The sequence below is a fragment of the Brienomyrus brachyistius genome, chromosome 14 (assembly GCF_023856365.1).
Source record: "Brienomyrus brachyistius isolate T26 chromosome 14, BBRACH_0.4, whole genome shotgun sequence".
Lineage (NCBI taxonomy): Eukaryota > Metazoa > Chordata > Actinopteri > Osteoglossiformes > Mormyridae > Brienomyrus > Brienomyrus brachyistius.
The window spans coordinates 20,181,494-20,207,233 of record NC_064546.1 but is presented as its reverse complement, the minus strand read 5'-3'; the positions used below and the strand labels follow the sequence as shown (position 1 = coordinate 20,207,233).

Sequence of the window (25,740 nt, the reverse complement as noted above, 5' to 3'; positions counted from 1 at the left end):
TTCCCATAAGCACACTCCTAAACCTTGTGGACAGCCTTCCCAGAAGAGTGAAGCTGTTATATCTGCAATGATATTAAAGCCTATGTATTAAGAATGGGATGTCATTAAAGTTCATATGTGGGTAAAGGCAGGTGTCCCAGTACTTTTGGCAATATAGTGCATCCTTATACTGTATCATTATTTTACTCTTCTATTATTACGATTTTACTCATGTTTGCTCTTCTTTACATATTTCTCTTACTTACTGTAGGGAGCCCCCAAGGAAACTTATTTCATTGCCTGCATGTGCTGTTGTTTGTCGTACTGTTGTGCATTTCATAAATAAACTTTGATTTGATAAGAGCGGATTGGGTTTTTGCAGTGTGTAGCTCTGTGGCCTCCAGGTTCCCCAGTCCTGATTCTGTGTGCTTGGGGCTTCCGTGAGTTCCTCTGTCCTCCAGGTGTTCTGGTGTCCTTTCACAGTCCAAAAACACGCACTTATAGTAGGTCACTCTAAATTACTATTCATGCCTCTAAACTGCCCATGGCGTGTGATAGTGGTGTGCTCTGTGACGGACTGACATCCAGTCCAGGGTGTTCCCCAGCCATGGGTACTATGTTTCCTTGGATGGGTTCCAAGCTTACCATTACCCATTATGAGCTTTGAAACATTGTTTCCATGGGGAGCCCCAGAGAGTCCACATTTCTGCTCCCGGGAGTTGGGAGGGATATGGACTGTCTGGCAGGGAGCTGGGAGGGAGCAAAAACATGGACAGGCTGGGGTCCCCAGGGATCGGGTTGGGAAACACTGATTTCGAACATAGATATATGTAGATGGATAGATGGTATAACAGTATGATGGATGGTTGAAGACATTGTATCAGCTCTTTTGAGTCTTTTCTAGATACCCTTTAGAATGAGCCCCTATAAATCTTCCATAGGACTTAGCAGACTATTGAAACATGAGAGGTAGAAAGAGAAACAGGGCAGAAAATTATTTATGTATTCAGTACAGCATGTATGTACAAAATCTTAGGCTAAAACTCGAAGACAAGCATCAAGATGTTGTGCGTTAATTGTCCGTATGAGAGCTTAGCTACATTCTACCCTGTTCATTTCACCTTCCTGTGTTTTTCTTAGACGATATATAAATAATGCAACTGCTCTGTAGCAGTTCCGAGATTTCTAATATGAAATCCTCTTGTGAAATCTCCCTATCAGGATTCCCTGTCTCCCTACCCTATCCCCTAGCCCAGGGCATCATTTGAATCGTTAACAATGGACTATGCAGAAAAAATAATTGAGAAGCGCTACCCCTTTAATTAACCTGGGATTTCACTAAATGGCCCCTCTTCTGCCTAGCCCCTTCTGTGCTTCTGACTTTATCTCATCTCCCCCATTGTTTAGCAAAGAGCAATAGTCCAACATCATCAGCGATTCCGCGTATCTCTGATATGTAGAAGTGCCTTGTGGCCTCCGGAGCAGTAATGTCATGCTTAAGGCGACATTTTACAACAACACTTGTGCTGCCAGAGATAATTACAATGCATGGCCACCAGCTTTATGAAAGGACTGACTTCCCACAGTTTATGGGAAGAGATATAAAGAAAGGCATAATTAATAGCTATCATCTTGTACCACTTCTCTGCATGCATCTTATTTTTTGCATGCAAAGAGTCAGAGCATCAGAAAAAGAATGACAAAAAAATTCACCTTATTACAGCTTGCTTGCTTGCACAAACAAGATCTTTTATTTCTTTTATTTTCCTTATTATATTTTTTATTATTTAGCTTATTGGCTTTGATCTTCTTGCAGTACTAGTAAAACACATAACAAATAAAATTGCTACAATCGCTGCGATTTATTTTATTAACTTTGCTAATAAAAACCTCCCCAACTATATTCCGGGCATACTGTAACTAATAGCACAATATAAAAGAAACATAAATGAGCATTATGTGTCACTTAATAGTTACTTCTAATACCTTAATTCATAAAAGTGATGCCAAAGTGAATATTTAATCGTACTGAAACGCACTGAATACAGTCGAATGCAGGTTTCATTTGCAAATCTTTTCTCAAAGGTCTCAAAATGTCTCCTGCTGCAGTCAGGCAGATGTTTTCTTTTCTCTACCCATTCAATATTTATTTGTTGGTGTTTATTGAGTAGGATAGCGATCCTGGCAGTGACGCATAGAAGATTTAACCTACTGTTTCTCCATTTTAGGCTGCTAGAGGTTTTAGCATAAGGAAGCAGTGTTCAGTTCTTGCCTTGGATGTCCCCAGTGAAGTGACAAAACCAACAGCTGTATCTATCAAAGCCAAATGTTAAGGAAGAAAGTGAAAATTTGAATAAATGAGCCAAGCGTACCTGCAAAGAGAATTATCCATGACTTGATTGCTGCCTAGCTAGCATGCATCCATTTTCTGTACTCGCACCCCCTAGGCTCCGCACCCCTGCAGCCCTGCATATCTCAGGGAATCACGCACACCATTCCCTCACACAATTACATCTTCACCTTAGCATGGTTTTGGACTGTGAAGGGTAACTGGAGTACGCAGAAGACACCCCCCAGACTACACGCAGGGAACATGCTAGCTCCACACACACAGAGTTAGGGTGGCGATGCAAACCCTGGACCCAATGTGTGAAGGGACAGTGCAAACCGTTCCAACCCCCAACTAGCACCCAATGACAATAAAACTCCATGGATAATTAAAAAGATAAAAGTACACCTATGAACAGCTTTATTCAGTGTGTACAGTCAGTGCAAAATTAAATGGCGGCAATGCAAAAGCTACTTGCAGTGTCAATTTTGATACCCTTTTTGTGTACCTATTTGTACCTTAAGAGAATGAATCAGATATCGACATTCATCCCTTTGCCCTCCATCTTATTTTTTTTCAATACACTTCTGTACCAGTTCAATGAGTCCATCATACAAACAAAGTTAAAGTATAGTTGTAAATTTTTAAGCGACATCAATATTGAAGTGAAGCTGAGGATGGTATCAGCTGCTTACGTCTCATTTGAGGCTTTCTCGAAACAGCAGTACAGTCGCATCCTTCACGCTAGCGTTTTATGGGTAAAAATAATTGGCAAGGCATCTCATTTCAGAGGTCTTTGTTCCGGTCTGAGGTTTAGCGCATCAGTTATTTTTGGATGTGGAATAAAAGCAGCCTGATCAAAGTGATCACAGCGCATGGCTCAAGTAGCTGTTGGCTGCCGCTTGCGACTTTTTTACTGCACCCAGGCTCAATGCCGGGTCTTGTGTTTTATTACACTTGGAAAGCAATAAAAGCCTCTGCAGAACCTTCTTGTTTGTTCAGCCGACGGCTCTGAAACTTGGCATTCTTGCCCATGGGCTGGAACGACCAGCGCGAGACAACTGACTGCTTCTAGCGGATTATGGACACCGCCGACAGAGTTTAGCTTGCTTGAATTAGCATTTCTGCTATCAACAGGTATAGAAATCAGATGGGCGTGAATTGCGACCCGCACGTTTTAATAGTGAGGAGGCATGGATACCCCACACCTCTAGTCCTAGGGGCTGGATTTACTTATTAGCAGATTTTTATGGAGGTAGCATATTTCTCTTTGCTTTTTCAGTTTCCTCCAAATATCAATGTTCGTTTATTTGTTTGTTCATTTATTTAGCTAGCACTGTTTTATCTAGAGCAGTGTTTCTCCATCCGATCCTTGGTCGACCCGGGAATTGGAAGGGAGCAAAAATGTGGACTGTCATACTGTACAAGGAGCTGGGAGGGAGCAAAAACATGAACCGACTGTGGGTCCCTGAGGACCGAATTGGGAAACACTGAACTAGAGGTCTTACAAAGTGTGTTACATGCCCTATTTTGTTTATGCAAACACATGTAGTTAGGAAAAATGGTGGCTCTTAATCCCCTATTTGGCTTAATTGAGTATTGATGCATTCCCTGTCTGCCTTCTCTTTCCTGGGACAGGCTTCAAGCTCATCATGACCCGGTCTTGGACGGGTGCTTACTGAGGATGGATGGATGGATGTCTCTATGGGGCTATAAACCTACATTTCCATTGATCTACTATTAAACAAGCAGTTATATATAATGTGGACACATGCCATAGACCCAGGTCAAATAAGAGCATATTTGAAAGACATTATTTACTTGTTAGAGGAGCAGATAATCTATTTTCATTGCAGTAACCAGTGAACTGTGGGCAATATAGTTTTGTCAGCACTGAAATTTTAGTTTATGGAGAGGAGAGTCGTTCTTCGGTTAGTGTAGTGCATCACTACTAACATTTGCTATTAAATCCAAGACTGTGCCAACCGTAGTCCAGTAGTGACTTTGGGTATCAGCATCAGCCCTTAAGCTGCCTTCTGTCTTTGTTCATGTGGGGATGGCAGTCAGACACACACACATTTTACACGGTCATGGTATTTTTAAAGCATTAGTGAAGCACAGGAGAATGGCGGTACGGGCAGGTGTTGGCCTTTTCTGCTTTTAAAAAAGGCAACGCAATCCAAAACAAAAAAAGTTTTTGAAATATTCCTCTGCAATATTTGTTGGTGAGCAATGAAAAATGACTATGGAAAAAGGGAAATAGCTCAGTAGAACATTATTCATGATTTCTGAGAGCTTCATAACGCCTTTACGATGCAAAATAAACATGGATATAATGTGTTATGCCTTTTTTATAAATGTTTATAGCCATGTTTATAATGCTTTATGAATGCAAAATAATGTAATTTGAATGTTTATACAGAAGAGTATTTATAGATTTATAGTTCTGTCATTAATAGAAAGTTACCAGCTGTTCATTATTTTTACCTCAGAAAAGAAATAAAATCCACAAATTCATTTGCTGTACTTCCTCACATGACAGTTTTTTCAATATCCAACATATGAGTGTTATCATTTGTAGCTGTAAAGGCATTTTGGTGAGTTATTGATTGTCAAATAGGAAGTTTTTTTGCATGAAACTGAAAACATGGAATGTTCATATTTCTTATATATCCATTCATCCATCCATTTTCCAAACCGCTTATCCTACTGGGTCGCGGGGGGGTCCAGAGCCTATCCCAGAAGCAATGGGCACGAGGCAGGGAACAACCCAGGATGGGGGGGCATTCCTACGGGCAATTTAGCAAGTCCAATTAGCCTCAGCATGTTTTTGGACTGTGGGGGGAAACCGGAGTACCCAGAGGAAACCCCACGTCGACATGGGGAGAACATGCAAACTCTGCACACGTGTGACCCCGGCGGAGACTCGAACCCGCGTCTCAGAAGTGTGAGGCAACAGTGCTAACCACTGCTCCATTTCTTATATATATATATATATATATATATATATATATATATATATATATATAATTTGTTTTTATTATTATTTATTTATTTTTACACATGCACACACACACACACACATAACTTTGGGATTTCATGGGAGGTTAACCTTCAATCTTATATGCATACAGAAATTCAGTTCCTTTAAACTAAAGACTTTTGAATTAACGGCAACTTTCAGGGTTTAAAATCCTGGGTGTGAAAATAACAGTAAACCCCTCATTTAAGCTTTCAGTTGGCAGGATCAATATTCCCCCCTAAACCCCGTCTGTTTGACGGACAGCTTTCTAAGTCAGCTTTGCCTTATGGAGTGTTTAGCCTCTGATGGAATGCTTGAATCTGGCCTAAAAAACAGGAAACTCTATATGTTTGAATTTTTTCCCAAGTTTAAGCCTGAGGCAGTTAAGAAACAGTCATCAAAGTGAACAGATTGTCTTCTTGCTCATATTTAGTTACTGGTGAACTCATGATGAACTGAATTCCTTGATTTTGCCTTTGCTTTGTTATTTTTTCCAGGTTTTAAGGTTTCGTCCTACACTTTTTCTTAATCTTTTAATTCAGCCTTTCCCCTATTTTATATGCTTGTCATTTCACACTTGACTGATCAGTAGATTTCCTTGCAATTTCCCCAGTCAATCATACACAAAGACAATATTAAGTGTACTCCTTTTGTGCTCAAATTATTTTTGTCTTATCATATCAATACTGATTATAAATTTTTTTCTAATCTGCAATGCGTTTCTCTTCAAGAAGAATCTCTGAAATTAAATAATACATTTTTATTAATGATTAATCTACTAAATTGTACTTTGTACGATTGTCCTCTTATTATAAAGACAGCCTACCTTTGAGAATGATCATAGCGGTATGATTCAGTAGTGTGCTAGTATCTGAATATTACAAAGCATATTTTACATAATTTACGTATTGCAGATCTATCTGCCATAAGTCATTTCACTTTATAATAGCTAGAATGCATACACCCACCTCTGTCACAATGCACTTTTTTCATAATGAATATCCCTGTGATAAATATCCCTGTGAGCTCGATGAAGTTTAAAAATCAGGGTTATTTTGTATCAGTGTCCCTGGACACCTGTTTTCCATATAAGGAACTGAAATATTAAGGCAGTATAAATCAGCTGCAGAATGAAACCAAAAATAAATAGAATAACATGAAATTGCCACAAATAAGGAAAAGAAAATAAATGCACTTTATAGTGGGATTTGTAGTCTTTGATTCCATGGTTTAAGGGCTTATTTTATTAGCATGACATATAAACAGTGAAAACCTACTTTTACTGTTAGATTAAGAAGTACAGTAGCCGTTGAGATATGCATCATAGCTGTTGCATCAGCTATGCACAGAATCCATGTGCAGGGGAATCTTTCAGACGTCACATACTGTACGTCTTGATGCCGTTAAAGATGGTCTTAGTGTGGACATTACTGGATGTGGTCAAACATTTACATCTGTGGATAAAAGGAAATATTGTTGAAATGTTGTTGGAACACATACGATACTCTTTTATAATATAGTTGACCTACAATTAATAAACAATGGAATTCTTCTGACGTGTGAAATCAGGCATGGACTGGCCTTTGGGAAGTTGGGGAATCACATCATGGCCGCTCTTGCTCCCTCAGCACTGGCATTATGTAGCAGATCGCAAGATGTGCCCCCCCCCCCCCCCCAAATTACAAATAGGGGGCACGCGCAAATTCATGATCTGCTTTTTAATGCCAGTTCGTCCTCAGCGTTACTCTGGACACAGTGGACAGTTACTTTTCTTTACTTACCTTCTGAACTGAAAAGGTATCTGCTGCTGCTGTGCTCAGCCTCCATGGCCACACTCATCTGCATTTCATTCATAAGGCTATTTAAATTCATTCTGGTTAATACAACTGGCTCAGTCTTGAGCTTTAGTTATTTCTAATCACTGATTTTTGACATGAATTTTTCCTACAGTTTCCTATTGTTCCACTTAACCCAGACTCCAAGACTTGCAAGAAGTAGGAAACCTGCAAGTGGAGCAGTACTCCCAAGTAATTGTTCTACGTAGTTCCCGGTTCCTGTGTGCTTCATGATCACAGCTAAGATATTGTGTGTCTCAAGATCACAAGGCAATTGAGATTCCAGTTGAAGGTTTCATTCTGGTCCTTATGCAGATTTTAAAGAGGTTCTCAGTAAGAAGAGCACTTCAGATCCTTCTCCTCACAGACTGAATGACTGTGCGGTCGATCTCCTATCAAGGGATGTAAACACATGTCAAAAAGCTATGGAAGCCATAGTTCATCTGTCTGTCCACTGCTCCCATAATCGACAGCTTCTTTTTCTTGGGCAAAAAGAAGACTGTGGTCCTGTTTGAGTCATGAAGGCCATCATGAAATCACAATTAAAAACTGTTACCTCCTGCCACTTATCCATTGAGAAGGTTCATTTGCCCTATGCTAAACCTTCTCAGTGAATGCGATCACATGAGTGTGCATCAGCTCATGGAGCTGGTTTACCCTGGGGGGGGGATCATTTCTCTTTTCACAAGTTTCCTGCCATGAGTGTGGTGATCTTCCACATCCATACACACCCCCAGATTGCTTCCTTAATCAGCCCTACCTGCAGTCAATTTCTCAAAGTATTTCTCTCAGACTTCCTCTGACGTACCTTGTGCAGTCTTGGGTTTCTCTAATTCTTGCTAAGTGTATGTCTCTGGTTCTCTTGAATTCATTTCAATGAATGTCTGTCTGATTGTGTTTGGTTGTGTGACTTGGACTTGTTCGGTTTGCTCTCTAGTTTATTCCTACTTACCTACCAGTTACAACTTAGCACTTGAGTCCATCTTAGGCACAGGGTGTATATGAGGTGGCTAACAGGACTGATTACTTGGAAACTTGCCTGTCGAAGAGGACAGGACTGACAAGCAGTAGACTGGGTGATACAGGCAATTTAGGTAAATGTACCTTGTTAATTCAGTTGTGTATTCTTTAACTCTGTCCCAGTGACAGACCACAACATATTATGCATTAAATAGTTTGCTATTTAATTCATATGAGTAAAATTCCATGAGCCGGTATATTCCTTTCAAAATATAAGACAATTTAATGCTTGGCAATCACTTTAACTATCACGAACCTTCAGGAGTAATTCAAATCTGAAATACCAATTAGCTGCAGACAAATAGACACCCAGACCAAAATCTACATCGAGTTTGATGTCATGCTTGTCATTTTACATCTGTAATCATCCCCTTTGTTTCTGTGCGACCGGCAGCTGCAGAGTAGCCTGTTTGTCTGAGTCGTTTAACGTCAAGGCTCCCCTCTCCATCTGATCAGTAATGGGTGGTTTTCCCATGCAATAAGATGGTGTGGGACGTAGTAACAGGGTTCCTAGCTCTGGTGATGCGTTTCTTCGAACGAACTGCCACATGCATCCGGTTTCAGAAGCAAATGGAGCAAATTACAATCATGTTTTTTGTTTTTTTTCCATGTGTATCTGTCTTCAGGCTTTAATGTGCGCTCTAATGTAGTACACAGCATTGTTTTATAAACAGAACTAATATGCAGCCCCTGGAGCAGAGCTAAGCAGCACTGCAGGCCGCAGCCCTTCCTTAGCATGTACCTTCTGTGAAGCACCACACTGCACAGGAAACACCCGACAGGTCCTGCTTGACTTTTTAGCTAGTTTGCTGCTGTCCCCCAGACATCCCTTCATTCAGGAACCCATAACAATAGAATAAATAAAATTAAATTAATATAATAAAAAAGCCAATATATGGAAATATTTCTAAAGCAGTATTATAAATATTAATATAGTAGTATTGAATTATATTAGGTTAATATTAATAAAATATCCTGGTGAAATATTGTTTTTCACTATGGCTTTGGCAATGCTATATTATACTTTGCTTGAGTCTAAAGTAAAGAAAAAAAGGTTAAAAGCTAAGGCAGCATATTGTTACTATCTAACACCAGACACTACAGGCAAGAAAAGTAATATGCATCATTATAATGAGAACCAAGATAATTTTCACATTTTAACATCATGCTTTCGCATTAAAAATGAAAAGGATCTCATTATATCAAGAATTTTTCTCTTTATAATGATAAACTGGGCTTTTATTGTAATGGTGGCAACCAATTTGCTTCTGTAAAAAGCACCAGTAGTATGATACTTAATATCTATACAAGACAAAATTCATTATTGTCAGTTTGGTCATGAATACGTGAATGTCGTTACAATGCACCTGCATGTTTTTCATTATCTGTGACTTACAACACTGGGCCTGTCTCCAGTTTGACCTGCATTAAAACTGGTTTGGCACTGGATGCCCCTACATGTAGCTACCTCCAGGCAGATACACCAATTCTGATGTATTATCCTTGACGGGTAGTAGCCCTAAAGAGTCTGGTAAAATACCTCAGGACTATCTACTGTATGGACAATCATGTGTCAGTCTCCATAAACCCATGCCATTTACAGTATGAAAAATATAGATAGGTACAGTACACTATGAGCAAAAACAGTCATATATAATTGCTCATTCACAAAATTAGAGGATGAGGTTTGTTGTCTGGAATAGCTTTTGAGGATAATATAATGAAGACATTTGCCTTTTAGTTAGCGGACAGTTTTATCTAAACTGACATACATTTCTGATATAGCAGGGTCAACCAGTCCCTGGAGTCATTGGGGTTAAGGGTCTTGCTCAAGGGCCCAATGGTGACATCACTCTGCTGACCCTTGGATTTTAACCGGTGACCTTTCAATCAGACACAGCATCCTAACCTGCTGGTCGACACAATGCTCCCAAACAGCAGAAATATGGTATTATACAATACAGCAATAAGGGTGGTGCTACAATGGGAAGCAGTGTGGCTTCACAGCTCCAGCGTTGGGGGTTTGAATCCCACCTTTGCTGTGAGTGTGGAGCTTGCATGCTCTTGCACAGGGTTCCTCCTATAGTCCAAGGATATGCAGTTCGGCTAGCCGGCGTATGTAAATCGCCTATAGAGTATGAGTGTATGTTCCCTGTGATAGACTGACATCCCATCTAGAGTGTCCCTTAGCCTTGGGCCATATGCTGACTGGAATAGACCCCAGGTGACCCAGACCAGTATCAGTGGTTGAAAGACGAATTGGTGAATATTATTGAAGGCTTTTCCACAGCCCATCTTTAGACACCGAAGAATGATTCCTCATCTTATTTCAATCAGCTCAGAAATTTCCTGAGAAGATATTCAATTACTGCGATGCATTTTTATGGATCCTTAACGCCAGAGGAAGTGTCACCATCTTCTGAAGCACAGCAGTGAAAAGGGAAGCTGAAGAGGCTGAACCCAGTCGAGAGTCTCTTTACCTTTGCAGATGGGAGGTTGGCTGCTCCAGCCGCGTTCCGTGCAGAGAATTTCCTCCTGGCCTTCCAGGCGATACCCATGGCGACAGGAGTAAGCAGCCACCAATTTGCCAGATATGGAACAAAACACAAAATCCCCATTTTCTAGCTCAGCGGGAGAACCGCAGGGCATCAGCTCTGTAATTTCAAAAAAGAAACGGCAACATTTCCAACTCACACAAACATTTACTAATTACTATAGCTTTTAATGCCACATCTAGTGCAAATCAACCAATATTTGTGGTTCTTGTTCCGCATAATCTGTAATCATTTAAATCAAGAGAAGAAAAATATCATCACCATAGCAATATGCATGTGGGTAGATAGACAGTATAGCTGATGTTTATCTAACCTTTACTGAGATCTTCTTGCCAAGCCTTCAGATTCATGGTGGGTAAGTTCTTACAGGGCTGAAAGTCTTTTGGGTATTGTTTCAATCTAAAGGGGTCAGTGGGGACTTCGTTCAATCCACTGTTGTCACAAATTACCCGAGAAAGAGAGTGCCTTTGGATTTCTGCCCTCTGAGCATCTGTAAACATGCCCTCGTTCTCCCACCAGAACCTGTAAAAAAAAAAAACATGGAAAAATACAGCACTTCTGATCGTGTTCTTACTGAAACCTACCTTTCAAATAAGTGATTGCCTGTAGTTATTATACGATTTGTATTTGGTTAACAGTAGATGTGTAGCTTTTAAAGAGTGTTGATATGATTCCATATTTTTAGATATTGCGCAAAAAATCTAAACTTCATCGAATAAGATTTTCTTAGATGCTTGTTTATGGTGAACAGCCTATATTATAACAGTCTGTATTACTATAATGCTGTTTTCACACTATTTGATGCCACAAGGCTAAACATAAATTTTTGTTGTCCTTTATTAAGTTTCTTCAGAATATTTATTTTATCTTGGTGCATTTACAACAAGTTTAGCTTCGATAGAGCAGAACTCTTTCAAGAAAACTCAGAGACAACACTTCGAATGTTGTCTCTATGTTCAAGGTCGTCAGGCACAGTAGGCTGACCTGTCACCTTCTCGAAGCATTTTCAGCTGCTTCCCAATTAAACATGCAAAGAGCGGCCCTGTCCTGGCACCAGGCAAGAGGTCCTCCACCAGTCCGGCCAGCCACACGTCAATGTTCCTGGGATGTTGGTACAGCTCCATTATCTTCTGAACCAAACTAGCATCACTTATAACTCTGCTGAGTTCAGCTTGGGTCTGTATTCTTTCATATCCACAGAATTCCCTCCATTTATTGTAGCCTGAAAAATCATGCCAGTGTGCTTATGGGTGCAAAACTGAATACAATTAGCAATGCTTATTTTTAATAAAATTTGATTGAATTAATGATATATCAACGACAAATTAAAGAAATCTTAATGTCATTGAGGTGGACTACATTATTGAACCTTACGAATACAAATTAGGTACCTGAAGGTATATAAATTAAATTAACAAAATAAATAAATGCAACATATATTCATTTGACCCAAATCGAACTGCAGTACTAGAAGCGCAGTAGTAAATTTAGTACATTGTCAGGGGCGAGGTTGAGCTGCATTTAACTCATTTCATAGTTTATATTTAACAGTATATAAACTTGACTCTTCCACTAAACACCTGGTTATGTTTCTTTATTGTGTGGCGTTATTAAAATTTGGGCTTCATCCTCGTTCTTTAACTGACCAGGGAGCCCATGGTCGCGGCCACGTTGCAAATTAAGGGCTGTGAGGTCCAAATCTCCAGGGCTTGAAAGAACTATTAGCCTCTCTGTCAGCTCCTCTGTCATCAAGTGGTCTGTTGTCACTGCGATCGCTGGCCTTCCCAGCAGTCCTCTAAGAATAGGATCCAGTCCGCCTAGCAAACAGGACAAGTAAGCTGCATTGTAGTGATATCCAGTCTTTACATTGAAATTAATTTGACACCGTGGAATCTCCTTACAAGACGTGAAAAGGCATGAAGTTGATCATAGGCTAGAACCCGACAAAGCTAAAGATAAATACCTTCTTTAACAAGTCTCCATGGACTGAAGAATGTATCATGTAGACTCACAGGGGAGTGGCGCTCGTGCTCCTGAAAGCTCTCATTGAGCCTCAGCACCACCGCTGCAATGGTGGCATGGCCAAAGCGAAAGGCAGCTGTGGCAAATACGTTGGAAACCGTGGGGTTGATGGACCGATCGTATCCTTCGTAAACCCCAATGTATTTCTCAAAAGCCTCTCTTCCAAGGATCTTTGGGGCATAATCCCTGAAAGTTATGACCTTAAGAGAAACATACAATCAAATTAATAAACTCTGAAAGTTGCTGACGCAATTTTTATTATGCATTTTTATATATATAGTGATGACAGTAGCTTATGAATTGATTAATGCATTAATCGCCGTGGATAAGTACAGTTGTCGGTGGAATGGTCATACAGTATGCAGTAAATAACCCAAATTTTATATATTATTTATATAACAGTGCTTTATATATCAGTATTACGGCAATCTCTGCCTCAGGCCGAGTGTGTTTTGAGCTCCATGGTCACTGTATTGATGTACTACATAAGTAGTATTTATGATGTATGTATGGATAAGTGGATACACTACCTTTTTTCGCAAATAAAACTGTAATAAATCATCTTACAACCAATGTGCACATTTATAAACAAATTTCATACGTCTGACAACACACGGCAGAATAAGAGACATCTATGAAGTAGGATGTACAAAATGTCGTTAAAATATTCACTTCATGAAGGATTAAAGAAAATGGTATGAAAGGTTGAAGTAAAGTCGTAAGTGCAGTCGCGGTCACGCCTAGGCGACTGTGGTTTTCGCTTAGCGACCATTTTGCTTAACAACCTGAACATTGGAATGGAACTCGGTCGTTAAATGAGGAGTGGGTGTACTTCTTTATAATGGTCAAATATGACAGGTATAAAAAACACAGGACTGACCTTATCGACTCAGCCTTTACTTCTAGTTTCAAAAGCCTTGGTTTGACCATCTAATTTCTGATAGAATTATGTAATTACGTAAACCGACTCTTTACTCATCTTTAATGGTTACAATGTGTCATAAGAGCTCTAGCCACTCTGGATGGAATACAAGCACTTTTCATAGGAGTAACAAAAACCTTTCACTGGAGTATCTTCATTTGTGTTTTCTCTGTTGGGAAAACACAGAGCTTCACTTTGAAAACAACTGCATTAACTGCATAAATTCTGGCACTGGATTCATCTAATGGATAGAAATCTTCAGAATTCAGTTATAAATGATACAAAAAAAAACAATATCAGCAGACCCAAAATAACTTTATAATTATCATCTCAAGGTCTCAGATAAAGGTTATAATTATACATGTACTGTAGAATTACACTGCAGGTTCCTTAGTTGCGCAAGCAAATGAAGCCTTTTCTCTTTCTGTCTCTCTTCTCGATCCTACATGTTACCCTGATATTAACTGCTGTTCAGTTATTTTCTCCTTTTTTAAAAAATTTGCTTTCATGTATTTTTTATTCATACACCATCGTCTTCCCGTGCAGAGATTTACGAATTTATAAGGGAACATATCTGGTACAGGTCGTCCTCTTCAACTAACTATTTCAAAAGAAATAGATTTATTTATATATAACTATAATATCTTAACTCTCGTGCTGTTGAAGGCAGTTTTGGTGGCTGCCGCTGCCATGGACACTAACATTACAGTCAATGCCAAAGCTCATGCGGTAAGATTCTAACCTAAACCCCCAACACTGCATAGCAATTTTCTGCTCGCCCCACAGAGGGCGCTAGTGCTTATAGGGGTATGAGGAGTTTGGTGAAGTCTGCTGGTTTCACAGCAGGTCGCACCTGAGGTGGCCGCCTCTGGATTGGCTGGTACTGATTACAGCTATTGTGCAACTTATCTATACACCAGTCAGGATAAATTGGAGCAAATTATATAAGCTTTTAGGTAAGAGCCTGTTTGGGGTAAATGGTTACATTTTACTTGACAGGGCACAAATAATATATCATTCGCTTACTTGCATATTAATTAACCACAGACAAAGTCTAAGTTACGTACTGACCTCATGGTAATTCATCATTAATGAATAGTGATGTATCTTTTATCTCGTTACTATATTTGTCCATGATTTGTACTTCAGTAGTAACTGAGTTATTACTAAGTATTTGAGGCCCTTCAAGTAAAGTGTTGCTGAATAAATGAACCATCCTTAAACTATATTGAAAACTGTGAATATTTTTAATGAAGATATTATATAAAATAACAATAGCTAATAATTGTTAGCTAAAGTAATAATAGCTAATTTATTTTATATCGGTTCATCAACTTTACAGTTGAATAACTGGATTCTCCACCTATCTCCACCTATTCCACCGAAATATTAGTGTTCCATGACACTTGTATTTATTTATTTTTTTACCTCTTGTGCCGTTAAAGACACAGGTTAATTTTTATGCGGGGGGGGCATCAGGAGTACCTGGCAGGAGTAACTGCCGCTTCGGCAGTTGTCATGTATATTTATCATGTCGACTTGCCTGATGTAAAGCGCCGACAATTTTCCGGGCTTCTTGGTAGGTTTGCTCATGGCTCCAGTGAGCGTTGAGCTCTTTCAGGCCGGCGGCGATACGATTGTGCTCCCTCAGCCACAGCGTGTGCAGGGCAGACAGTGGCAGGATCTCGCTGACTCTGCTGTCTCCCGCCAAAAAGCACTCCACCCTCTCCCCCCGCAGGTCGCCCGGATCCTGGAGGCATCCCGAGGGGATGCTGGGGACAAAGGGTAAGTATGGGAAGCCCCCATCGGAGAAGCGGGTGTTGACAGCGAGCAGGCCCTCCGCGCTGGACAGGTCACGGAGCAGGCCCTCCAGGGCCGGCGTGTGACCGTAAACCGTGGAAGCATCTAGGAAGGACGTGATGGCGTTCATCTGCTGCCGCTGTGGCCTCGCTGGGGGGTCCTCACCATCCGTGTGCGGAGAAGGACAGGCCGGAGAAGAGCGGAAGAATGGCAGACAGCTTCTTTTCCCAGACAGTTTGTCATTCCGGGGAATCTGCGACGACAGGAAAACAGTGAAGGAATCACTTCAAATTGTAGGCTATGATTGTCTCTCACTGTCATTTGTATGTTTTTGATTTTTTTCTTATGTGCCAAACAATGTGAGAATATGGAATGTTTTATGGTTTAAAAATGGAATGAAATTGATAGCAATGCATTTCGTCTATGTGCATAATTAAATGTATTTTAGGTTTATATGTAATAGAGATGCGAGTGTTTTTACAGTCGCGGTTCTAGGGAACACGGTAAAAGCATTTACTCTGGGCCATGGTTGCACCGTGGTTCAGTGACTTATCCTGCTGTCTCTCACCTGCACGACTCTGGCTTTGAATGTGTAGAGCAGGGTTCCCCAATTCCGGTTCTGGAGGGCCAGTCCGCAACAGTTTGCAGATTTCCCTGCTAAAACACAACTACTAAACCTAGGACTTAACTGGTGAGCTGAATAAGGCGTGTAGAGTAGGGAAATCTGCAAACTGTGTTGTGGATTGGCCAAGCAGGACTGGAACTGGGTGACCCCGGTGTAGAGATTGTATTTGCCATGAATTTCTTCTGGCTACTCTGTGTTTCCCTTATAGTCCAAATGTGTAAATTGCTGCCTCAGCCCATAGGGTTTACAAGCAAGTGCCTTGTAATGGTGAATGGAATGTTGTGAAGAGTCTCCCCCTCTGCCTTGTACCCAGAACCCCCCCCCCCCCCCCCCCGAACCCTGTCCTGTGAATGGAAGATGGCTTGATCTGCAAGTGAAGTCCAATTTGGCTCTGTCGTAAAGCAGAAACGAAACGCAGAAAACTGCTAATAGTACAGAATAATTCTCAAATCTGCTTCTTCTCAACCAACAATGAACTCTGTCCGGGTCCGAGCAGGAAGAAATTTTGAAAATACAGAAAATCTAATAATTATCCCTGCATATTTAAATCAGAGTGTATATCTCCTTGACACTCGGGAGATATTCAAAACAGTTCACAATGAATTCTGACAATATATATATTTTTTTGAAACGGCTCATCCTGTGTGATTGAATGAATGGGAAATCCGGTCCAGCATTTGAGGCAGAAAGTTATTTTTCCCCCGTCAAACTCGTAACCTCAAAATGTGGGACGGTTTTAAGTTGCCTAGGCTGCCTTTTTTCTAGCCTAAATAATGCATCTATTATACTGTTTGACACCTTTTTGAGGGCCACCTGAGCGGCCGTGGAAGAAAAACAGGCACAGAACTTAGACAATGTCTTGTGGTGTGAATGGGAATTATTATACTTTTGTTATATTAATAATATGCCAAGTCTAAATACAATAAAGTGATAGATGCTGAGATGTCAAAATAAGTCATCTTTGTAAGTGCCTCATTCGTTTAGAACTAATGGTAACTGATCCTCCAGTGTCAGAATGCAACATAATACTGGGCCATTGGCACTCCCATGACGTCAGCCATTGTATGGCATTATTGCATTTCTACGATGGCGACAATCACGCATTGTCACGGATAACATGAATGAGTCACGTAAGCTTGAAGGAAACGGGAAAAATATTATACTTGTTGCAACATTATAATTCTATAATTTGTTTATTAATTTGTTTATTTTCGGTATTACTCACTATTATTCATGATGGCTCGTATGATTATTAATTTCCATTCATGATTTTGCGTTTAAAATGTAATAAAAGCGAAATTAAACACTGGCATAGGTTAAACGTATATATAAAAGACTGTATAGTGTGGAAAACAGAAACATATACAGTAGTTCTCCCCAGAGCGGTTTACACTTTCCCCTTAATATACAAAATGCTGAGGATCTGTGTCACCAGCTAACCCACAATGGGTACATCTGGCGATTTCCTAAAACTAAAAATAGCGAACGAGCTACCATTTCCAAACGAGCAAATACCTTAATCGGGAAGCAGGGATTAATGTTTTCACAGGTTTCTAAACAGTCCGGTCCTCCAAGAGAAGCAGCCTTGACTATACACTGTGGAGTGAATGAAATGTCATGGTCGATGTACTGGCCCCAGTCCACCAGCATCTGGGAATATGCATCATCCTCCGAGACATGCTTGCTTGATCTCTGCATAATTTTGTTGCTGACTTCCCGCACCTGTTTACATATTCATACATTCAGCTGTCAGAACCAGAAAATAAACAATCATATGTCATCTTCAAATTATTATTTAAATGTTTTCCTTTTGTAATAAGAGAAGCATATGTTAATTATTAATATATTTTTAGTAACCTTAAATATTTAATTATATATGTATATGCATATATACTGTATATATCCATCCATCCATCCTATACTGTGCGATATAGATACAGGAATATAAATACATTTACATATAGGCAAATATACTTGCAAGATTTTCCTGAAAGATTTTTCTAATTACATTACATTTTCGTGAGGATTTAGTTTGTTTGGTTCCCAGCACATACACTACTGTAGGTAAATTGTTGTGATGTAAACAATGTATTTTAAAAAGTTACTTGTATGCTTTTTCATTTATTTACTTATTTACCAGTGCACCATATCACTCACGAGAGGTAAGCGAAAGCCATTGTGTAAGTGCCCCGGGTTCCAGCCCTTGGGTTGACCCTGTTCATCCTCATACTCTGCTGGGAGCCACCGTGAGAATGCAGTGTTGGCTGCTCCCCATAATGGATTATGTCTGAAAAGAAGAAGAATTTTGAATGCTCATGAATTACAGAGCTTTACAAATATTGCAACATTACAGTACAATCAAATGCACTGGAATGTTTATTGTATTATGTGTGTATAATGGTCCAAACATCAAAACACTACAAATGAATCCTATCTTCCTACACATAAATAGATGCTCTTGAATTAAATATAAAAGCTGAATATTATTAATAAAAGTGAGAGCATTCCCTACGTAATGATGATTAGTCCAGTATAAGAGAAGAGATGTTGTGTTCTCATTATTGTGAAAGCATTAGTGATCATGTGACAGATGTAGATTTACCACCTGATCAAATGCTTTTCCGTGAAATTCAACTCTGCACGTCTTTGGTGACAAAGTTATAGAGAACAGGAGGAGTACAAATAGTGGTGGTGTGCATATAAACCAGAATTTGAAATTGAGTATCCTATATCTGACCTCCATTATGCAGAACATATGCAGCGCAACATATACATTATAGATGAGCTAAACCAGCACCTTGGTACCAGAGTCAGCATCACGTGACTCTCTAATCTTCCACAGAGAGAGAGTCAGCTAAAGACACAGCAGCTCTGGGATTTTCAAAGACCCATGAAATGATTCTTACAACTGTGCTGATTGTAAAGGTATCACCCCCTGAAGGAACAGACTTCCTTAGCAGTGAACGGTGTCCAATGTAAATCATCTCTGCCTGGGTCACACGTGTGCAGAGTTTGCATGTTCTCCCCATGTCGTTGTGGGGTTTCCTCCGGGTACTCCGGTTTCCCCCCCACAGTCCAAAAACATGCTGAGGCTAATTGGAGTTATGGGCTGCGATGGGCTGGCCCCCCACCTTGGGTTGTTCCCTGCCTCGTGCCCATTGCTTCCGGGATAGGCTCCGGACCCCCCGCGACCCAGTAGGATAAGCGGTTTGGAAAATGGATGGAAAGATGAACTAACACTTCGTTAATGGTGAATTGATGCATTAAGTAAGTATGTATTACTACATTATTTCTGTCCCAAAATGTTACCTACTTTACTTTTTCAAATAAAAGATGTGTCATGATTCATTAAAGATGCGGCTCAGCTTATGCGTTAAAAATCTGTGCCTTCGATCCGAAGGTCACTAGTTACACCTGTGGGTCATGTCTGAGCAAAGCCCATAACCCCCAGCTCCATGGGCACCGCTGCCCTTCACTGCTAAGCTACATATGTGTCTGTGTGTCATGGAGATTTCATGGCATAGGTAAACCAAGGATTTCCCCATGAGGAACACTGAAGTACCATTAACAAACTTTGTTTCTCTTTTGTCATTCATTACTTGTTCCTTAAGTAGTTACATATTTAACAGATATAGCAACAAATATAGTGTCTGCTGGAGATATAAGACATGTATCACTATTCATTAATGGTAAACAAACACAAAGGCAATATGTAACTAAGACTTAGTTTGTGGTTAATTAATACATAAGGGAATAATTCTATGTTATTCATGGTCCCTCAAGTGTTACCATAGACTTCACTGTTTACAGTCCATTGAAAATATTTTTTCCTTATTTTTCCAAAAGAACTTATTTACCTTCCTACCTGTTATTGCAGATTCCAGAAATTGTCCGGTACTTTTCAGATAGACAGCCGTTGGGGCAAATTTTTGACTTCGTTGGAGGAGGACAGCCGGACAGGTTGGCAATAGCCTCAATTTCCTCTAAAGTAGGATCATCTTGAAATAGTGATTTAGGTAAAAATACATTAAAAAAAAAAACTTTTCTTAATGAAATCATGAAATTCAGCTTTGTAAGTATCTTAGAATATTGCACTTCTTTTCAAAGACACGTAATGTTTTTTCCCCCATGACTTAGCTTATTACCCATCTTACTAACTGCTTAGCCTAGTAAGGGTCCTGGGTCTCCTACAGCCTTTTCCAGGCAGCACAGATCACTAGGCTGTGCTACACCTTACACAGGATACCAGTTCATCACAGGGCAGGAAATCACACTCTAGTCATACTCTATAGCTGGGGCAATTCTAGGATTTGAAAACTAGAGTGGCTCAGCCCCTTGAATAAATACAAGCTACACATAGTAGACGTATCAGTGGGTTTCAGTGAATTAATTTAGGTAAATATTAATATAAAATGTGTGTTTTTTTATTTTTTATTTATTTCTATGTTAACAGATAAAACTTATGAACAACGTAGCGTTAACCCAAGACTGAATTTCCCATAGCTTTATTTTGGTAAAATTGGGGTTATATTTCAAATATTTTTAGATATCCTGAGGTAATGGGAGAATCATCTACTATTTGTGTGTTTTGCCACATGTGTTCAGTATCATGTTACTGCATTGGCTACTTAAAAATATAGTTTTCTTTTTCATATTATCAAGTTTTTTAAAGCTTCATAAATTTCTCGCTTTGGCTAAAATTGTTGTATTAATATATATGGAGGGTGAAACGTGACATGATGTGGCGTTATCGTCATTGTTTGACTGCGTCGTTCTGCATGTCATCCCGATGTGTCGTCTGCCTGTGCTGTCCTGCGAGTCGTTTTCATATGTTGTTCTCTAAACGACTGAAGCCCCCCTAAAACAGACCTAACAATGCTCCTGCTCTTTAGTCAGTTTCGAAACACCAATCAGCCTAACGATTAGTCTTTGGACCGTGAGAATAAAGATATGAGGATGGTACATGCGCCTCATGCCACCTCAAGCCCACCTACGAAGAGTCATCCTGACTGGGCATCGATGGGAAGACCGCTTTGCTTCTTATGAAATATGTAATTCACCCATTATCCAGAAAAAAAAGTCAGTGTTCAGGTCACTTTGCTGTTAATCATCTTTTATGATAACGAAGAATCCTCAAGCAGCATCAACATCCATTCATTCGTGTTCTGTAACAATCTGTACTGTTCACAGTAGCGGGTCGAGGTTGTGTTACACTTCGGTTTCTCTCCTTTGCTTATTATTGCTAAATGACAAGTCTAAGGAATCACTTTTAGCTGCTCGGCATACAGGATCTTCCAAACAGCTCCAGCTTGACTATTCCCAGTGGGCATCTCATTTATCTGATTTTTATCTTGTGTTAATATTGATCTTGCACTGAAGCTGAAACAAGCGCAGCTTGCAGAGAGACTAAAGGGCAAGCAAACGCAAAATAAAGTTACAACTCAGATTGTAGCTGTGCCGCAAGCTGGAATAGACTGAGGGAATAATGCATAATTTTTTGATTTTCTATCCCTGAACAGAGCTGGCCGTCCTGCATGTACATTCCTATAAGCAAGCAAAAATGCGCTAAAAAATCCCATAAATAAACCTGGCAGCTGCATATATTTAAAACTTGAGGGCATCTCATTGCATGTAATTACAGATCATATCATTTTACTCAATCTAACCATCTGTTAAACTCCCAAATCCCTCATAGTGAGAGTGAGTACATAAAACTGTATTTAAAAGTTATGTTAATTTTATAATTGCTTCAGTTCTACACTGAATATGGGTTGGCGCTCCATCCTGGATTGTTCCCTGCCTTGTGCCCATAGCCTCCAGGATAGGCTCAAGAACCTGCAGGACCCTGCGTCGGACAAGTGTTTACGATGGATGGATGGATGGATGGATGGATGGATGGATTTTGAATTTCTGTGTAATCTTTGGTTAACTTTACCACTTACCCTACAGTATGCCCTGAGTACTGTATGTACTTAGCTGATTTCTAAGTCTGGCTAAATGAAATGGAAATATATAGATAGTGTAGCAAAAGTATATCATTGCAGTCACAAAAGTCATCTTTCAAACTAATATCTTTCTACAGCATCAAGCATAACAAACCGACCACAATGTTAACGTTTTCTACATCCTGCCCTTTCCGTAACATTTCAATTAGCTTAGGAACAGCAAGAAGCTTAATGTTATTTGAAATATTTCAGGGATCAAGACCTTTTTCTTTTCCTTAGGCCTAATAAACTGTCAAGAATTATAAGCTATCAACATTCACTTAACGATAAAAGTCATATATGGAAAATCCACAGTGGTCGCCCCAAAAATATATCCAACCTTGTGTACAGTATGTTACCAAATGTAATGATTCAAAGCGATTCATATATTAACCCAGTAGAGTTTTTAATATGTATGTAAATGTGTGTCTGTGCCCTGCGATAGACTGGCATCCCATCCAGGGTGTATCCCTGCTTTGTGCCCTTCTGTTGCCTGGAATAGCTTCTAGGCCCCTTTAGGACCCTGTACTGGATAAGCTTTGGATGGATGGATGGATGGATGGATACATTTTTCATTTATATTTCTTTACAGTATATTGGACTTATGCTGTCCCATCGAAGTGTATTGAGAGATGCATAACTAATTATTGATTGTTGACTTTGATTGCGTTGGATTGAAACATCGGTGCTATGAAAATTACCACTTTACAATAAGACTACCCTTCTAAAGCAATTACGAATGGTTTATAATCAGGTCATTAATTCGGTTGTAACACTGTGTAAGTTATTAATAGACAGTTATAAATAAGTTATAATGGTTTTCTTTTCTTAATGAGTTACTAGCTTTTATAAGTGACAAATGGGAGCCTTAATATAAAGTGGGCTTTTGAAGTCATGCCCTCACAGTTGTGTCCTTGGATATAATAATCTTGAACGCATGCTGCCCAAAGGGGCGTTTACCTGTTGATTTCAGGTCCTTCTTTACCCGTTTGGCTGCTTTCCCCTTTAATGACTGCAGAGCTATTTCCTGAGCTTCCGCAGCTCTCGCAATGGCTTGGGTCTCAGGCCCAGCCTGGCGGAGCAGCGTAAACATGTGCAGTGATGACTGGGGGATTCCCTCTCTGTCACTTTAAGAAGAGGCAGATTCAGTAACACAAGCTATATTAATAACACCCATCAAAGACGAAACAATTAAGAAGGACACAAAACGACTGGCCACCCTTTACCTGTTCAGAGGGTGAGGGGAAGATATGGGTCCGTTTTGAAGACTGTCTTGGAATGAAGAGTCCTTGTTCATTTTAATTTCTTCTGGAGATGATGAATATAGCACACATACCATCACATGATCATATGAAGATATGATTTGGCTTTGTATCATGGTTTGTTGTATATTTTGACAATAAAAAAAACACTCAACTCTGAACAAATATTGGAGGCTCTCAATAATGAATTTGGCCCCATATGGTGTGCCCTATATCCTAAACAGTAGAACGATAGACAAAACCAGCCAACCGGTCATCTTCAGTTGATATAGTCAGCATTACATTTATTTTTAAAAACCAAAAAATCAAGTAACCACTAATAATTTCCATTAAATATATACTGAAAGTATAAAATTACACAGCAAATAATTGCATAGTATAAACTGAGATTTTCGATGCCTGATTGAATTTATTTTCCACATGAATGAACAAACTGTATCAGCTTATGCCCACTGGGAATTACAGAATTATGAAAGATAGAGGAATCTTACTTTTGGCTTTTCCCACTTCATCCATTTGTAAAGATGTGAGGAGAACACAAGCTAGCAGGGCCGATGTAACAAACCTTAAATAACTGGGCATAACTGCTTTCTAAAAAAAAAAAATAATAATAAAAAACACAGCAGACATGTTTGTATCCTCTTGCATGTACAGCATCACTGCAGCAAACCAGAAGAAAAATACTAACAACTAAAAAAAATGTTTTTCCAGTTTAAAATGCAGCATAGAATCACAGAATGAAGACGAACAGCCCACACACAGTATATAAATATTTTGAAAACCACTTCTCACTCAACAGAAGAATTCTCCGCCTCAGATTCATCATCATAAATCTGCTGTACCGGATGTAAAGGCATCACACAGGATTTCTCACCATTAGATGAATTTGCCCACAAATTCCGATGTGCTTCTGCTGCAGTAACCCTGCTCACTGGAGGGATTTTCTCACTGGAGAGATTTTCTCTTAGAGATGCTAGCAGATCTGCCCTCAGTGGCCCTGCGCCTTTGATAGAGTGCACTTAAACCCTTATTTTAAATGGTTCCTGGGTCTTCTTTCACTGCCTCTCAGCACTGTAATGCCCCGGCATGCATGATTTTTTTTTTACTCGCGTGCTTTTACAGCGGAGGCATACAACTCCTCATGGTTCTTACGTTTTTATGCAAACTCATTTAAATTGCCTTCTGAAGTAATTTTGCTTTTGGTTAATTTGGTGTTTCAGTTCTAAATTAAAGGATGACTTAAGTTCATTGCGTAACATCATTTTATTAATTGAGCAAAGACTTTTGTCCAAAGTGACATATATATATATATATATATATATATATATATATATATATATAATTTTTTTTTTTTTTTTTTTTTTTTTTTTTGAGGCAGCAATTGAGGGTGTTGCTCAAGGACCTAATGGCAAAATCTCTATGCCGATCATAGAATGCGAGCCAGCGACCTTCTACTGACAACCACAGCATCCTAACCTGCTAAACCACACACCCCCATAAAGAGGTTTCTTTCTCAAACCCTGAAGCTCCAGGTTAAGGAGCCTGCACTCCACTCCCTGCTGCACTCTGCCACCTTAAGCTACCTTAAAGAGATGAAGCTGGGCAACATTCAATTAGAAGGGCCCTGAAAGTGCTTCTTGTTAATTCAGCTTAAGATAATGATGGTTACTTCGAATGGCTGTATGATTCTGACTAGTTAGAACATTGTTACGGGTTCAAGCTTCAGTTGGGACTGGGATCCCATCCAGGCTGTACCCCAGTGCTGCCTGGGATTGGATCCCGGCCACCCAGTCTCTGACCAGAAAAAGCATTGGGAATATGGATGGATGGATTTAACAGGTGGCTTTTCTATTGTTGATTAATCTTAATAATTACAATTACTTCTATTAACTCTCCAGGCATTAACATCTAAATAAGCAATGTAACGAAAGTAAACTCTCATAATTCCTAATTACATTAAAATTCAGCCATGCTAATTGTTCATAAATCAGCTAGCAGAAGTATCCAACACAGTGTATACCAGGGACCAGAGTGCTTCCAACAAGCAGATTTATATTATAAGTATCAATAACCAACACAAGAAAAAGCGTATCGACTTGTGGCTCATAATATGAATAAATACAATATTACAAGCATGAATATACAAATCTGGACATTTTAAATTGCTCTCTTCTGTTATGCTTTGCATTTTGCCTAGTAGGAATGTTTTGAGAGGTTAGAAGTTCATTGACGTCACTGGAGATGCTTGTGCAAGCTGGTCAGAGGAGCACATCCTCCTGATGTACATGACTGCAGTCTGAAGTGGATAAACAAGAAGCCTTTGTCAGGTCTCGACACATGCTATGATTCATCTGTGATTTAATGTACCTGGTAAATCTGAGGGCT

The 25,740-nt window shown here is 39.6% G+C and overlaps 1 protein-coding gene across 4 annotated transcripts; it reads right to left on the bottom strand.

Moving 5' to 3' along the window:
- Nucleotides 1-6,584: 6,584 nt before the first annotated feature.
- tpo (thyroid peroxidase) lies at nt 6,585-24,357 on the bottom strand. 4 transcript variants are annotated; one of them, XR_007382169.1, is made up of 15 exons: nt 24,230-24,357; nt 23,847-23,946; nt 23,320-23,401; nt 23,054-23,220; nt 19,975-20,107; nt 18,267-18,396; nt 17,625-17,831; nt 15,228-15,737; nt 12,704-12,962; nt 12,387-12,557; nt 11,725-11,962; nt 11,054-11,262; nt 10,666-10,839; nt 7,112-7,557; nt 6,585-6,784 (listed from the first exon to the last, which is right to left on the bottom strand). XR_007382169.1 is itself a non-coding variant. In XM_048973935.1 (14 exons), the coding sequence occupies exons 1-14, from the start codon at nt 24,230-24,232 to the stop codon at nt 6,771-6,773; spliced, it is 2,397 nt and encodes a 798-aa protein (XP_048829892.1). In that variant the 5' UTR covers nt 24,233-24,357; the 3' UTR covers nt 6,585-6,770. The 4 variants fall into 4 exon arrangements, 3 of the variants coding, with proteins under 3 accessions (XP_048829892.1, XP_048829890.1, XP_048829891.1); XM_048973935.1 differs by lacking the exon at nt 7,112-7,557; XM_048973933.1 differs by lacking the exon at nt 6,585-6,784 and having other exon boundaries at nt 7,012-7,557.
- Nucleotides 24,358-25,740: the final 1,383 nt, after the last annotated feature.

Excerpts from the sequence above, each read along its gene's own strand:
- tpo (XM_048973933.1), bottom strand. Across the intron at positions 17,832-18,266 it reads ATGGCTTTCGCTTACCTCTC|GTGCGGGAAGTCAGCAACAA; the intron begins GTGAGTGATATG and ends ATATGTAAACAG. Across the intron at positions 7,558-10,665 it reads CCAACCTCCCATCTGCAAAG|GAGATCGACCGCACAGTCAT; the intron begins GTAAAGAGACTC and ends ATCCCTTGATAG.